Source organism: Pogona vitticeps, chromosome 2 (assembly GCF_051106095.1).
Source record: "Pogona vitticeps strain Pit_001003342236 chromosome 2, PviZW2.1, whole genome shotgun sequence".
Classification (NCBI taxonomy): domain Eukaryota; kingdom Metazoa; phylum Chordata; class Lepidosauria; order Squamata; family Agamidae; genus Pogona; species Pogona vitticeps.
The window spans coordinates 186,793,775-186,811,015 of NC_135784.1; the positions used below are offsets into that span (position 1 = coordinate 186,793,775).

Below are 17,241 nucleotides of genomic sequence, written 5' to 3' on the forward strand. Positions count from 1 at the left end.
GACTTATTAGTAACCCTTTAATACATTTTAGACAGCTTTTCTGGCATCAAATACCATATGCACGTTATTTTGTAAAAGTTTTCTTTAAGATTATAACTCATTGTAAATTTCAATCCATACTACAGTGGGGTCTTGACTTAAGAACGGCTTGAGTTAAGAACATTTTGACTTAAGAACCGCTCTCATAGGAAAATATTGACTTGACTTAAGTACTTAGATTTGAGTTAAGAACTGAAAAAAACCCACGTGGGAGGCAGGGAAGGTGCAAAATGTGAACTTTCAGTTAACTGTTGGCCAGTGAAAAGGGTGCCTGTCTGCTTCCTCACTCCTCCCAGCGTTTAGAGAGTGGATTGGGAGACAGTCTTCGGACTGCCTGGTACTGTACTGCCTGGACTGTATTTTCCCTGCCTTCCCTGAACCTTTCTTGACCCAAGAAAAAAAGAAACAAAATATCCCCCTCTAGTGGTCGAAGGCAGAATAGCAGCTTCCCATTAGTTTCTATGGACGGAAAAGAGCAGATACGGATCAAATGGTTTTCAATGCATTCCTATGGGAAATGCAGATTTGACCTGAGAACTTTTTGACTTGAGAACCGCCTTCCAATACAGATTAAGTTCTCAAGTCAAGACCCCACTGTACCACATACCCCACCCATTGTTCCGTTTGGATATTACGTCCATTTATTTTGCCTATTTAACCAGGCATTCTTTGATCTGTTCTTCCTCTGTATCAAATTTCAAAAGCATTTTATACATCTTACAAATCAGAAGATCCTCATTGTCACATTTCTTTTTCAAACATACTTTTCTCTCTCTCAAAACCAAATACTTTTTAACTGCTTTAAATCTTTCTAATAATTGTGGATATGCAAACCACTGACAAACATAGCCATCTTTCAATAAATCCTCCCTTGACCTCATTTTATATTTCCCCTGTTCCAGTTTTAAGATATCTTTATTAGTTAACCATTTACTGTACCCTTGAATGTCATTTCCTTCCTAAACCTCATGTGACATATTTTTGTTAGGCTTTTGACAGATTCCATTTCTGTGGCTTAAAACAGTTCTATCAGTATCCCACCGACCCCAGTGATTTATTTCTTCCAAGTGCTTTCAGAGAAGCTTTCACTTCGCTTTTTAGAACTACAGGTTCTTTGTCATAGGATTCCTCTTCAAAGGATTCTGTTATCCTTTTCTTCTTCTTCTGTGTAGATCTTCAGTATGGTTTCCACCTTCTCTTTATTTTCTCCTGGGCAGATAATGTATTTCCCTGTTGATCATTCAGCACTTCTATTCAAGGCTTAATTTCCCTTTTATTTCTTGGAGCTTCTGGAAGAGATCTCTTGCTGTTGTCTTTTTGTTTCTTCATTTTTTTGCATTGGTTGTTGCTGTAGTTCTCTTTGTCTCTATGTGATAATCACTGAAAAACTGCATTCGGAATTCTGACCCTATTTCCATCACCTTTTACTTTTGCTTCTCACCTACCCTTTTCAATTTTAAGTGTTTCCCCCATCATCCAACTAGGTTTTTCTTTTCTTTTTACTACCAGATTTGTCTTTTTGCATTCTTCCCTAATAATATCTCTGGTTTCAATCCACAGTTCTTCTAGTTCACGATCAATCAAATTTACTAATGTGAACTTTAAATTCATCAGGAATGTAGTTTGAATTATATTTTGGCCCTAGGATTCTTTTAATGTTCTTTTTCAGCTTTACTCTAAATTTGGATATTAACAGTTCATGATCAGTACCACCATCTCCTCCTGGTCTTGTTTTGGCAGGGAGAATACAGCTTCTCTAGCTCCTGCTTCCATTTATTAGTCAATTTGGTTTCTTTATTGACCATCTGGTAATGCCCAGATGTAAAAACTTTCAGTTCTATCATCTTCAGTATTGGTAGCTGGAGCATAGACTTGAATGATGGTTATGGTGATAGATTTTCCATGGAGTCAGATTGATATTATTTGGTCGGACCTTGCATTAAAGCCCATAGTTGTCTGTGTTATGCGTTGCCTCAGTATTAGAGCCACTTCATTTCTTCTGATTTTGCCATTTCCAAAGTGGAACACTTTCTAGTTGTCTGACTGAAAAACGTCCCATTCCAGACCGCTTTAGTTCACTGACTCAAAACACTGCGGTGTTTACACATTCCAATTAGACAGTACATTGATTGCATGATTGCTGTGGTGGCAATGGAGATTTCCTGTCGAATATAAATAGCAACTTCCAAGAGGCAATTTTGATTAGGGCAAAGGCAGCCAGAAACATTGCTTTCAGAAGGATGCTGCTAGTCAAAGGACTGCTCCAAACATATGCAGTTATTCTAGTTCCCCCCTCCCCAACAGATTATGGAAAGGACAAATTAGTAGGAAAATGTGTAGTAAGTGGAAATCGTTGCTGCCTGTGCCCGTTCCACATTAAAATTCCATACATTTGCACAAAAGGCAAATTGCACAATGAAAGTCTCATCTAGAAGCATCTTGGAAGAATTAAATGTCTGCTTAACACTCTCAGTCCTGTGGCATCCACCACAACTGCAGATAACAAAACATGTATTCATTAGTTCCATTTATGTAATTAGTACTATACAACTTATTCCTTTGCCTGTTGACCATCTTTTGGGCAACGGAAGGGAGAAATTAAAAGATCTGTTTTTACGTCATGCATTTGGTTTTCCACACTCTTTGCTGAGCCAACGTGTCGTTTCTCTCTGCAGGAGTGAAGGAGGAGGGATCGACCAATATCTCTATAGCTGTCAAGGAGGTGACAGTGAAATTTGGCACACTCAACCCATTCTATAAACAAGGGTTTCCCTACACTGGAAAGGTAACCCTTCCTGTTCAGTGACCCTGTGGGCAAGATTGTCACTTTTTCCACATCACTTCTTCCAAGTGGGAAGGCAAGACATTGGCATTTTCACTTTCCTCTGGGATAACTCCCACAAGAAACATTTGCTTTGCCCAAAAGGACATTGAAAGAAACTGTTTTGGAGTGAAGAGTTTAGAGTTTAGTTTTCCTGATGCTGACAACAGTGTAAGTGAATAAATAAGGTCACCTTCAAAAGTAAAGGTGAGCCAACTGTTCGTGGCATCTCTTTCTTCGTATATTGAGTATAGAGAAGAGGCCAGGACAGAGCTGCGGTTATTGTCACTGAGCCTAGCTGGGCAGCCAAACTAAGCTCAGCAAAAGGCTGAGGAGAGCCCTCCTAGTCTGTGATGGTTTGTGCATCCGAATCATACTGTCAGTGGGTAAAGGCATCAACCTACGGTATGGTAAAATGTCCAGGAAAAAGGTGGGCGGTTGCCAGTCTTGGAGGCTCCAGACATGGTGCACCATGCATTGTGCTAAGGGTCAGTCCAATTGCACTCTCAGGCTCAGTTCTTTGCTGGTATCAACAAAAAGGAAACCAGGACTTGTAAACATTTGCCCACGCTGGTGTTCCTTTTGCATATATTGTGTTGAACACAGAGACATCCAGGGAATGGAGTAAATAGGATGTGTGAAGTTTGTGATGGATGTGTGAAGACTTGCACTCTGTCTTGCGCACTGAGTGCTGTGCCTGAAAAAGGTTACTGCTACATTTTTCTTCACTTGATAGGCAAATCTTATGTGGCAAAAATCCTGTCTGTTCTGTTTCTATGGCATTGTCAGGATCTGAACCAGGATCGTCTGGAATTTGATGACTTATATGGCCTAATTGTTTTGGATAGTGTGTTCCATTGCCTCACATTCCTCTTAAGACACACACACAAAAGGAAAATGCACATTATTTCCTGCAGCTGGCAGGCACTATATAGCCTCTAAGTTGACCAGACTTGTTATTAAATATCTGACCTTTGGTCTTTGCCTGGTTGACTGCAAAGGATTTTTAAAAGGACCAGATGGGCCCTCTTGTGCTGGGATGTAGAGAAGGGGAGTACTCAGTCAGGAACGAATAACTAATGTAAACCTTTTTAAAAAAAAAATTACAAAATGCAGAATGCAAGAATGGAGAGAAAGAGTTGTGATGTCACAAAATAAATATTGTATATGAATACACTCTCATGATTTTTGCACATGATACAAAGCACAGAGAGTTATGACAGCCATGACAAAACTTTTATTAACTTTCTAGTAAAACAGATTGCCTTTAATTCCTGCAGATTAAGGTTTCAGTCCTTGGCCTTCCTGTTCAAAACTGGACTGTCTATCTCACTGTTGATGTTGATGATGTGAAAACAAACATTCCATATGTCACTGATGAGAATGGTGAAGTACAATTTTCCCTAGACACAACAAACTGGAAGAACACTCTGGTTTCTCTATGGGTGAGTTAAAAATGTGGGCTTGTTTACAAAGAATATGGCAGGGAAGAGATGAAAAGTAAAGTTATTGTACCACACCATCATAATTGTGTAATTTAGCTATTACATGGGGTATACGTTTCAACATACACAATAGTATGCAAGTGTAATAGCGGATCTTCAGATAAATTCAAAACTTGTGGCTTTTGAAATTACAAAAGGGTTAGTTGTCTGACACAGTACTTTCCTCTTAGTTGTAAATGGTGACCTTTTGGCTATACAAGGATTGGCATCCTGAAAATGAGTTTTTAATTAGTATGTAAGATTTTATTCCCATCACCTCCTAGCAAATAGAAGGCGAAGATATGGAGGCAGTGACAGATTTGACTTTCTTGGGCTCCATGATCACTGCAAATGGTGACAGCAGCCACGAAATTAAAAAACGCCTGCTTCTTGGGAGGAAAGCGATGACAAACCTAGACAGCATCTTAAAAAGCAGAGACATCACCTTGCCAACAAAAGTCCGAATAGTCAAAGCTATGGTTTTTCCTGTAGTGATGTATGGAAGTGAGAGCTGGACCATAAAGAAGGCTGACCGCCGAAGAATTGATGCTTTTGAATTGTGGTGCTGGAGGAGACTCTTGAGAGTCCCCTGGACTGCAAGGAGAACAAACCTATCAATTCTAAAGGAAATCAACCCTGAGTGCTCACTGGAAGGACAGATCCTGAAACTGAGGTCCCAATACTTTGGCCATCTCATGAAAAGAGAAAACTCCCTGAAAAGACCCTGATGTTGGGAAAGTGTGAAGGCAAGAGGAGAAGGGGACGACTGAGGATGAGATGGCTGGACAGTGTCACTGAAGCTACCAACATGAATTTGACCCAACTTCGGGAGGCAGTGGAAGACAGGAGAGCCTGGCGTGATCTGGTCCATGGGGTCACAAAGAGTCGGACACGACTAAACGACTAAACAACAACAAAGTTAGATCTCTGTTTAGAAACTAATAAAATTTAGAGTTGGACAATTGTCTTTCAGTTTCTTCTATTTGACAAGCACAGTGCCACCCTCTTTGATTATTAAGATGGGATTGTTTGTGAGGCTGTGCATAGCATCATGCTCTATGTGGGTGAGGTTGTATGTTCAGTCATGTCCCTTGTTGATGATCTCAGTCTGGGTGTAGTGGAGAAAGCACTCAATGTAAAAGTCCAGTTCTTCGTTTTGACATTCTGGAGGAGTCCATGTAGAGTCCTTCTTTCTGTGGTGCTTGGAGAAAGGTAGATGTGGCTCAAAATATAATTCCTCCTCATGCTATTGGGACATTTCCTTCTCCTGTTGTGGAAAGTAGGACACAGCTTGTGTGTTGTCATTCCAGATTGTTATTCTTTTGAGTCATTTTTTTAAACTTATATAACAGTTTTATGCTGGTATCCTGCTGAAAATTGTCCACTGGGTTGGTGTTTGCCCCTCCAAATATCTACCCTGAGAGTTTTGGGGGGCAATTGCTTTGATAATAATGTGGGATTGGGATAATCAGATTTGCATTACTTTCAGTTCACAATGTGATGTTTAAGTCAATGTGCCCAGAGTTTTTTCCTCCTAATCTGTAGGTTTTTTCCTCTCCTGTTGGGGCTTCTATCATTATTTTATTTTATTTTATTGTTTGAATTGAAGGTATTTGGATTGGTTCATGCAATATGTTCCTAAGCCAATGTGGAAGGTTTTGCAGCCATTCTGTTTGAAGCCATTCCAGATAGCTACAGCAGTAGTGAGAAAGTCAGGGCAGCAGGGAAACTGACTGCCATCTGTAACATGGTGTCCTCCAAAACCTGGTGCCAGGTTCTACTTTCCTTTTCCCTTCTAATTCCATTTCTTTTTTTTCCTTTCTGTCTTTTAAAGGATTGCTGCCCTAGCACTAGAGTAGCCAGGTGACTACCAAAACAAAAACAAAAAAAGGATTGAAGACTCAGCAGAAAGAGAAAGCAGGAGCAAAAGAGAAAAGGAAGTTATCAATCAGTCTTGTTTCCAACCTGTTAAGGTAGCTCCACTCTAATATGCCTCCTGTAAATCTGGGTGGCCAGATCAGAGCTACCTTAAGCTGCAAACAAGGCATTCAAGTGACAATTTCCTCCCCTTTCCCTGCTGACCCCTGTGTTAATCCAGAGAAACCCAAATTACTGGGTGGAACTTCACGTTGAATCTATTCACATTTTTCCTTCTCTGTAGTCGTACCTTACGCAGATGAGAGGATATAAGTAAACATTAGTGAATAAAACCTTGTTGTTGCCCTTCAATCATTAAGTCATGTCCAAGTCTTTGTGACCCCCCTGCACCAGAGCACGCCAGACTCTCCTGTCTTCTACTTGCGACTGGAGCTTCAAGTTACAGCCAGAAAAAGTCAGGGGGAAAAGGCAGGGAATTAAAATTGCTAACCGTTGGTCGGTGAAGAGGCTGCTTCTTTGTAGCTCTTTCACCCCAGCAGTTAGAGAGTGTGTGATTGGAAGAGGCTTCAGACTGCCCGGTAAGGTGCTGCTTTTGGGTGGGTTTTGCAGCATGGTTTTGGGCTGGGTGGTGGGATTATGTTTCTATGCTGTGATGGGTTTTGCAGGGTTTATTTGTTTTTTGGGGGGTTTCCCCCCATTTCTAATGGGTTTTGCAGGGTTTGTTTGTTTTTTGTTCTTTCCCCCATTTCCGATGGGTCTTGCAGGGTTTGTTTGCTTTTTGCCCCCCCCCATTTCTGATGGGTGTAGCAGGGTTTGTTTGTTTTTTGTGTCCCCCCCCCATTTCCGATGGGTCTTGCAGGATTAGTTTGCTTTTTGCTTTGCTTTTTTCCCCATTTCCGATGGGTCTTACAGGGTTTGTTTGCTTTCTGCTTTGCTGTTTTTGCATTTCCGAAGGGTCTTAGACAGTTTGTTTGCTTTTTGCTTTGCTTTTTTTTCCATTTCCGAAGAGTCTTGCATGGTTTGTTTGCTTTCTGCTTTGTTTTTTTTTCATTTCTGAAGGGTCTTGCACAGTTTGTTTGCTTTTCTTCCCCCCCACACACCTTCAGCCAGAATGGATTAATCATGTTTCCAAAGGGTCTTGTAGTGTGATTTTGTTTTGTTTTTGGTGATTTTTTTTCTTTGGCTGGAACGGATAAATTTCCGTGCGTTCTTATGGGAAATGGTGCTTCGACTTACGACCATTTCGAGTTATGACCAGAGCTCTGGAACGAATTAAGTTCGTATGTCGAGGCACCACTGCATAGACAGATTGTGTATAGTCTGGCTTTGTTCAGACACAACTACATTAATAGTTATGTGCTTGTAGCACCTCTTTTTCAATAGGCAGTTAGGATAACATTTACATTGCCTCAAATTCTTGTACTTCGCACATTAAATTTGAGCACCTCCATTGGTTACGGTATTGTAGAGGATATACACAGCTTCAGTAACTGTGATCAGGTGATAGTTGCCCTTTTATCATCTTTGACAGACTGCCACCAATACTCTTGATGTTGCAGTCTTTTAAGAAGAAAACTGATACTGTAGCCAAGAGGCAATACTAGGAGAGATGTCAACAAACATATAAAGCATGTACATAGGTATACACAAAGCCTATGCCTGAATTTCTTAGTAACACAAAATAGTTCATTAATTGAACAATTCCCCATGTCATTCCCAAACACCCTTGACATTTTCTATCCCATTTTTGCTCTTTAGGGTAGATACTATCTTGAGGATGTAACTGGTCTTGAGGGTACTTGGAGGATGGAAGAAAATGAAGATTTAATGTGGCTGAAGCCTTTCTACTCAGACAGTAACAGTTTCCTTGAGATCCAGCATATTGAAGAAGAATTGCCTTGTGGAGAGGATCAGGAGGTACTGGTAGATTATATCCTTGACCGGAAGGAACTAGATGCAGAGGCTGACCACCTAGATGTCTACTATTTGGTGAGTATCTAATGATTTTTGAAATTAAAACCGTGTGTGAGGGGAAAAAAGAAGAGAGAAAAGAATGAATGGCAAAATAACTAGAAAAATTGGGCCATTGTTTGAATTTCCTTGACTTTCATTCGGATTACGCTCTTTACTTTTAGATATTAAAATTTGTTGCTCCCTTTAGCTTGGCTGTTCTGAGTAGTACATCCTTCTATGAGCTCATAGCATGGTGGACTGGGTTGCTTTCTAAGCTATGCTGATAAAGTGACTGGAAATTCTCCTGAGAAGCTAGGCCATGCCTGAAAGACAAGGGGCAGCCAGCTCTTGTTTGCTGCTTTTACTCATTTGGCACTTCTTGTGGATCGTAGTATGAAGGGAGGAAAGGTGCCTGCTCCTTCTCTATGCTCCTCCTGGCCCAGTTTCCAGTACGTATTTCTCAGAGTGAGAGAATCAGAAAATATAAAGCACTGTTGACATGAGGGCCCTCCTGCCTTCTGCCCACATAACAGAGCAGGCTAGCTCATTGGCGAGTTACTATACCTATTTGGGAATGGCACCTGTTGGATTCTGGCGGCTGATTCAATATGATTAGGGCATGTTGAGCTTTTTCTATAGCAACCATCAACAACCAATGCTATTTACAATAAACTCTATATTACACAACTGGTCGAGTCCTTTATGAAGCATTCCCAAATCTTTCTACTGTGTGACCAGGAGTGAGTGGCCCGTGTTAAAAAAAATGCCGCTGCAAACAGGTTGTTTTGAAAGTATGCCACTTTGTAGGCAGAGAAAAAGTTGAGCGGGTACTAGAGACTGCTGCCAGAGACTGTTGCTCAGGTAGTCAAAAAAGCAAAGCGTGCTGCTTATATACCGCCCCACAGTGCTTCAAGCACTCTCTGGGCAGTTTACAAGTTAATTATGCAGGCTACACATTGCCTCCCCAGCAAGCTGGGTACTCATTTTACCGACCTCAGAAGGATAGAAGGCTGAGTCAACCTTGAGCCGGCTACCTGGGATTTGAACCCCAGGTCGTGAGCACAGTTTTGGCTGCAGTACAGCGGTTTAACCACTGCACCATGAGGCTCTCAAGTCAGCTTGAGGCCTGATAGCAGTGTCACATGTCTTTGCTGTGCATAGTATGCAGATCGTCTGAAAAATACAACCACCCTGGAGATCCAGAGACGTGGCCATATATGTATAGATCAAGAAGGAGAAAGGAGAAGGGTATAACTTTGAGTAGGCTGAGCTTACCAACATTCAGAGTTATTATGTATGGAAACATGTCTTTATTAATGATGCAGAGTTTTGAATTTCTGGTTAAAATTCCTTTTGCTACATAGTAGAAGTACAGAGACTCACAGAGGAGAATAGCTTCAAGTTCTCCAGATAGTCCACCATTTCTCATTAACTGGCACTTAAGGTCTCAATAAATCTCTCTGAGACATTTGTAGGAGAACAAATAAAAACATTCCATTGCTTACAGTTGTAAACAGATCAAATGCAAACAAACTGACACAGCTTACAACAGACTAAGAGTTTAACGCAGCTCTGTCGTCTTCCATCAAAAGGAGCCTTGTGGTACAGTACTGCAGTGGAGACTCTGAGTTTGATCCCGGGCTCAGGTACTGTAGCTGGCTCAAGGTTGGCTCAGCCTTCCATCCTTCTGAGGTTGGCAAATGAAGTACCCAGCTCGCTATCTTGAAGGGCAAGCAATGTGTAGCCTGTATAATTAAAAAAACACCTGTAAACCACCCAGGCTTCAGGGTTAGGGTTAGGGTTAATTGCTTCAGGTGCAGCAGTTAATTTAGACTCAGTGGAAAACGAGTGACTAGCCAGTGAAATAGGACCACCACCATACATGAACAGGAAACTACTAGTGGACTTATGATTTGCATTGTCCTCTGCCCAGTTGCATCAGTATACCTTACAAGCTTTGGGTTTTTACTAGCTGGCAGTCCGAACTTGAAATCCGTGGTCCCTTTCCAAATATCTAGCTTCCCTTTTTACAGCTGTCCAATCACTGTGTATTGCTGAATGATTTTCCTCTGCTTTGTATTCCTACAACAGCAGCTATGTCTTGTCTGGTGTATCTCATCCTACTAAATGCAAACAAGACTCCATCTGCAAAAGACTTATGAGTAAAAAAAAACCCATTATGTTCCACATACCCCACAGATTACGGCAAAAGATTATGCAGCACCATCTCCAAGAAACTATTGAACCACTTAATCAGCGTCCTATACAATAAAAGAAAAGAAAATCTAGAGAAATATAGCTGATTTTGAACCACACATACAGAACGAGCCCTCTGCACTGGATAATGCACAGATATCGTAAAGGGGGGGGGAAGCATCTCTGAGCCTGGTTACAGTTACAAAAACACTGCTTTTGAACTGGTTTGAGCAGGTTTTAAATCAATTTTAAAATATCCATTTACATGACACACAGCTGAGCACACTTTTTTGGCTTGGCAGAGAGTCATTTATTTAGGATTGCTGGAGGGAAGGAGGCAGGAAAATGACAAGAAGAAGAAAAAGAAGGAGGAGGGGAAAGGACAAGAAGGAACAGAAGATTTCATGATCTCATATAAATTTTATATGGGATCATCACCAAACCACCATCAAATCCTAGATCTCATCTGTGTCCACAGAATACCAACCCAAATCATGCATACCTGTGACCCATGTTTTTCTGATTTGTCGTGATCCTACATATAAAGTTCATGAGGACCTATGGTTGGGACCCATACTTTTGTGTTTTGGGGTGATCCTACATATAAAATCATGGGGATTTATGAAGGCAGTTTCTCCAGGAACTGGAACTCAAAGAGAAAGTTCCCCCTCCTCCTCCACCTCCTTGTTCTCTAGGTGAAAAGTTTGGGTCTCCTGCATCCAGTGGGGAGAAATGATCTGGTGCCTCCCTCACTACAACTCCAAACCTGTCTTTCTTCCTCCTCTTCTCTCTCTCTCTGTATGTGTACTTGTGTGCGCGCATTTGTACCAGCTTTGCAAAAAACAAAAGAAAACAAAAAAACCCCAACTCTTGTCACTTCCTTTCTCATCCCCTACCCCCATTGGACCCACACACCGCCACAAAAGTTTTGGATTCATGTGGACTTTGGCCTGAATCGAAAAAGTACGATCCCTCTGCTGGATTATTCTGGCAGTGGGAGCAGTCCTTTGGGCTGGCCCATGAAGTGATTTCAGCTCTTTTGTGACTGTGTTCTTAAGTAAGTAGCCGCTCCTTAATGGGAGGGGTGACCCACTTGGCTGCTGCCCCTGTTCCCTCTTCAGGCTCCATTCAGCCCTGGCATCTGTCTTTTTGTCATTGTTGCTTTTCTTGTTTCCTCTTCTGTTCTACTCTTCTGAGCCCAGCTCTTCATTTTTACTCCTTGTGTTCTCCCGTTGAGGCTCTTGCCAGGAATGAGTGCTGGAGATCTCCCACGTGCGTTTATGCCTTCCTTCCTCATTGCTTCCTCCCCTTGCAGATTCAGAAGCAACAGCTCTGGCTTCACTTGGAAGCCACTGTTATGTGGACAAGTGATAGGCAGAAAATTTCTAGTCCTTTCTCTTCCTATTAAGCCATGGACTTTCTCTGGTAAACTGCACTACCGTCTTTGGGTTTCCACTGTCCCATGTTTTCTACTGTTTTCTTTTTTTGTTTCAGCAATGCCAAGAGGGGTATTTTTGTCATGTCTCAAGGCTAATTTGTTGTTTCCCTGCAGATTTTATCAAAAGGGCGGATTGTGTCTAGTGGACAGAAGCGAGTCCCAGTGGGCAAGGATGAGAGTAAGTGAGAGAAACCACATTGTTCCATCAGTATATTTTGTTAAATGAGAAGCACCACATGAGATCAGGGTAATAAAGTCTGGCAGTATAGATGAAAATGGATTTATTTTGAAGCACTTTATGTAGAGCAGAACAAAATTCTTGGTGAGAAATCAGTTTCAAAATAACAAAATGGCCGTTTCAAATTCCTCTGCAATGCACAGACAATGTGTTTGGGTGGGTTCATTGACTGCCCCTTGCTTTATTGCCATTTAGCAGGTGTGGGAGAGATCCACTGGCCAAAATCCTGTTTGCATGAAGTTATGTGATAGAAGTGGGTGACATCATCAGATGACACCAGTAACAGTTAGTTAAAACCTTTTTGTGCTTCTGTATTAGGTTCTGAGACCACCCAGAGAAGCCTTTTGCCTTGGGGAAGACTTTCAAAGCCTTAGGATGGATTGAGCCTTCAGAAATCACTGCCAGCAGTCCTGGTCCCACTGGCAATGATCTAGCAGTGATTTCTTTGAGTTCTAAAGGCTTTTCCCCTCTACTGCACAGCCCCAGAAGGCTTCTCCAGGGCAAAAATGGAGCCCTAGAGAACCTCAGAACTTAAAATGGGGAGGGAGGGCGTAGGAAGCTTTAAATTAGTTTAAATTAACTGTTATCTGGTGCCATCTGATGACATCATCAGCTTCTGCCATGTAACTTTATGGAAACACGATTTTGGCCACTGTGTTCTTGATGTCGTGGTGTAAGTCTAAACCTTCTTTTTTTCCCCCTCTTGTCTTTCTCCTCACTCAGCATTGAAAGGGACTTTCTCTCTCACCCTGTCTGCCAGCTCTGATTTGGCCCCCTTTGCCTGGCTTCTCCTTTATGCTGTGTTTGCTGATGGTGAGGTGGCAGCTGACATCGATATGTTCACCATTGAGAATTGCTTCAAGCATAAGGTTTGTGAGGAAACAAAGGCAGAAAAAGACCTGGTGTTCAAATCTTGGGTTCTTTCTCTTGTTTACAGTAGTTTCTTAGTATGATTGCTCTTCTTCATCCACGATGCCATGGTATGCCTGACTTGACATTGCCGATCATCCGCTCCCATCAAAGGTGATAATCTTCTTATCTGCCTTGCTGTACAGGTGACATTGGACTTCTCAGAGAAGGAGCAGCTTCCAGGATCAAAGGTCAATCTGCAGCTAGAAGCTGCCCCTGGTGCACTGTGTTCTGTTCAAGCTATAGACAAGAGCGTTACTCTGAAAAAGGATGACAGTCTGACAGCAGAAAAAGTAAGGAAGTTCTTCTTTCCTAAATAGGGTCAATTAATTCCTCTTCTGTGCCTTTCTGGATGCAGGCAGTTGTTTACATGATTTCTTCTGTTGGCTACTAAATGCCTTGTTAATCCCCTCAGTTTCTCATCCATTGTAGGATATTAGAATTTCCTCAGCTTCCTTTCCTGACCACATAATACCTTTCCTCACCTCCATTACTTTTAAGACAGCTGTTATTCCTCCTGCGTGCCTCCATCAGAATTCCTAGTACTTGATCTGAATGAGCACTAGTCACTTGTCCAGTACTTTGAATGAGTAGTGTCGCTAATTAAAGGTTAGCTGGCTAGATAGCTCAGTAGTTCAGGTATTGTGTTGTGGAGCCAGAAGCTGGGAATTTGATTCCCCACTGCAATTCCTGTGAAAAGAGATAGCCTGTGTAGTCATGAGCCCCAAGAAGAAGGGAATGGTAAACCACTTCTGAGCATTCTCTACTTAGAAACCCCTGGAAAGGTTGCCATAAGTCAGAATTGTCTTGGTGGCATAGTATTATCATTAAGGGTGATGGGTGTGATGGGTGTGTGGGGCGACGGAAAACGTTACACATGAGGCTATTTTCTGCCAACAGCAAAAATATGGCTGCTGGTCATGGTTGTTTAATATTCTGAGAGTCATTGTCCCAGTTTTTGGAGGGGCACAAAGTTGGGAAAAGGCTGAACTACAAACTAGTGTTGCCACTACTTTGCAGTTCAACCTTTTAGTGATGCCACTTTAATTTCGTTTTATAATCATTGTCTACAGTTGCATTGCCAGGTTTTCAACTCATTTCAACAATTTCTCTTTTTAGATATATGAAGCTTTTGCTGCCTCCGACTCTGGTATAATCTCTACAAGAGGATTTTCATATCGTTTGGAAGATTTTGAGCCATACCCTTGTTTGCCCCCTCATGGTCCCAGTCAAAGTCAAAAACAGTCTTTGCGGGCAGCCCCGTGGTATCAGAATGAGGCCGATGTCTATAGTCTGTTTAAGGTGAGTAACATCTGTTGCTGAATCTGGCTTGCTTCTCTCACAGTCTCCTTGGTTATTTCTGTGAGCTGCTAGGGAGCTCCTTTCTTTTAAACATGGCCAAAGATTTTAAGGTTTATTAACAAGTTTTCATTCTTTGGTATGGAGCATTCTTCTTATTTATACTTATTCATCATTCCCCCCCCCCAAAAAAAAAACCCCTATCTATCTATCTATCTAGCCTGTGTTTCCATTCATAAGGGTCTGCAAGTAAGCCTTGAAGTTTCCTAGCCACAGACCACTCTCTTAGATTTGAGAGATCAAGCGTTCATTCTGTACTGGTTTGGATAACATCTTGGTTACTTCTCGTGTCATCTTGAGTTAAGCTGTTGGTTTTTTTCCATAAATAAAATGGGAACCAGCAACATTCATACAGATTTAGAATTATAGGCACTATATCCAGTGGTTCTTAACACACAGATTCTTTGTATCGGAGTAAGATGTCCCCTGGCCAATATGTGAAATAGATGGAGCTTTGTCAGGCAGTACTCATTTTATGGCCTGGCGTGCTCTGGTCCATGGGGTCATGAAGAGTCGGACACGACTAAACGACTAAACAACAATAACAACTCATTTATACTTCCATTTCTGAAAAAGCAACTGGGGCAACAATTCTTTTCACTTTGCACTTTTTAAAAAATCTGTCATGTTCCCGGGGGTTACAACAGCCGAAGTCCGATAAACCAGTCCAAGGTCAGGAATACCAAGAATGCAAAGCTGATAACCATTTACCAAACCAACTCACAGAACGTAGTCCAAGGTCAGAGTCCAGAGTCAGGAACACGGTTCAAGGTTGTAGAAGCATGGATGCTAGCCAGAGGTTTTGACTTGTTGCTTCCACAGAAATTCTAGCTGACTAGGAGCTGTTTTTATAGCAAAACAGCCCCTTGAGTTGCTGGAAACCTTTCCATCCTGTCAATAGGGCTAGTTGAACGGATGTTTCTGTGGATAGCCTTTGAGCGATCCTCTGACCTTTTTGCCATAAGTCTTCCCCGAAGCCTGGCCCGAAGCTTGTCTGCTGAGGAAGGAGAATCTGGAGGCAATTCAGGTGTTTCTGATTGCTCAGCATGTGAGTAGGATTCATCAGGTTTCTTAGTTAGTGATCTGAATTTTTGCCTCAGATGTTCTGCATTTATGCCATACCTGGCAAACACTAACTTTTTGAATTCAGGGTAATCTTTGATTAATTCAATTGGCATCTCCGCATATATTTCAGTGAGGCCTCCACTAATTTGGGATCTCAATATAATCATCTTTTCAGATTCCCTCACTTGGAAATCTTCACACGCTCTTTCAAACATCATAAGGAATGATTCTGGATCATCTCCTTTTCTAAAAGTTGGGAACTTCTTTAGGTCTGCTTTAGGTAACTGATTACCCTCAGAGTTGTCTCCTCTATTATTATTATTATTTTGATTTGTCAATTCTAGCCTCCTGAGTTCAAAAGACATATGTTCTTTCTCTAAGGCAATCCTCTCTCTCTCCATCTCAGCCTCCCTTTCCATTTTCTCTTTCTCTAGTCTTTCTTCCCTCTCCATTTTTTCTTTCTCTAGAGCAATCTCCATTTCCCTCTGCCTCATTCTTTCCTGTAAGGCCCTTTCCTCAGCTTGGGCTTTGGCTTTCATCTCCAGCTCAATTCTCCATTTTTAAAATTCTAATGGGTCTTCCTTTGAGGACTCTCCCTCCTGAGCTGCGGTAAATCCTTCCTCAATATCCCCATTCTCACTGTCTGACCCAGTTGCCCTCTCGTAAGGCACTTTCTCAGCTTTCTTTCCCCTAGTAAAGGGCATTTTCCTTCCCTCAGGCTTCTGTTCCCACTTACAAGCCTTGATTTTAAAAGTCCACTTTTTTCCTGTCAGTGAGTCTGTTATAAAGTTGCTGCTCCACCAGCACTGGCAAGCTAGCTACTGTTACCAGACTTCAGCCTCCAGCTAGGCCTCCCGCCAAAACAGAATTTTCCTTTCTGTCTCAGGCACCAAATCTTAACCACACACACAGCTTCCCCTTGTCTCCGGTTCAGCTGCCTTTGAGTTCCCTCAGCCTAACTGCCCTTGGCTCTACTTTGTCCTCTCAGAGTTTTCCCTAAACTCAGGACAAGCCAGCCAATCTGCCACAGCTTTTTGCTTTGGGCAACTCTTCACAGAAATGGTCACCACAGAGCCTCCCTGTCTTTGCCCCAATCTGAAGCTTCAGCGCCCTCCTACTAGACTTTCTCCCCCGTGAGAAAAGTCCTAGGAAGTTACCCACGCTTTAGCTCAGACGTCCCTGACTAAAGACCCCTGCTCTGGGCACCTTTCCACACAAGGCTTCACAGGATCAAACGTATCCCACATGCTGGCACCAATTTATTGTAAAAGCCACCCTCAACCTCAAAGAGTGGTTGCCACTTCACTTCAAACTCTGCTGCCACCAACTTATCCTTGAAAATCAAGCGAAGGACAAGTGTAACTTTGAAAAACAAAAACTGGTTTATTGATTACAGGAAATAAAAATAGTAAATCACTGGTAAAGAATCAATTAGTCAATCACTGTTCTTAAATCACTGGCTCACACAGACTATTTTTCACTGACAGGCTACCTCACTCACTATAATTAACAATCACTTTCAGCTCTCAGCTCAGACTCTAATCTCCAATCTCTCCTACACACGCTTCACCCCCCTTTTTATACTAGCTCCTCCCCTTAAGTTCCACCCTCTGTCACACCATTGGCTGATGACTCACAGCCCAGCTGTGACGGACATGTGATGTTATGTCTGCCCGTTACACCGATGAAAGTGAGAATAATTTTTTCCCCAGCCTGGTGGTGGGTTCAAAAGGGCCCAGACCTCTGCTGCTACCTGGAAAAAGAGTTGGTCCATGACTGGTACTGGTTGCAGGCACAACTTTGTCTTATAATTTGAGTAGCCGGATTTTTTTTTTACACATTAGCTAAGAAATTCTATAGG

The 17,241-nt window shown here is 42.0% G+C and overlaps 1 protein-coding gene across 2 annotated transcripts in view; it reads left to right on the top strand.

Annotated features, from left to right (window-relative positions):
- LOC110077995 (alpha-2-macroglobulin-like protein 1) overlaps nt 1-17,241 on the top strand; it is a 71,300-nt gene that overhangs the window by 21,392 nt on the left and 32,667 nt on the right. For both annotated transcript variants that reach the window (XM_072991650.2, XM_072991651.2), the window contains exons 11-17: nt 2,715-2,824; nt 4,141-4,305; nt 7,981-8,211; nt 11,924-11,987; nt 12,771-12,916; nt 13,103-13,249; nt 14,076-14,258. In XM_072991650.2, coding sequence (XP_072847751.2) covers nt 2,715-2,824; nt 4,141-4,305; nt 7,981-8,211; nt 11,924-11,987; nt 12,771-12,916; nt 13,103-13,249; nt 14,076-14,258 — 1,046 coding nt within the window. The remainder of the gene's footprint in view (nt 1-2,714; nt 2,825-4,140; nt 4,306-7,980; nt 8,212-11,923; nt 11,988-12,770; nt 12,917-13,102; nt 13,250-14,075; nt 14,259-17,241) is intronic.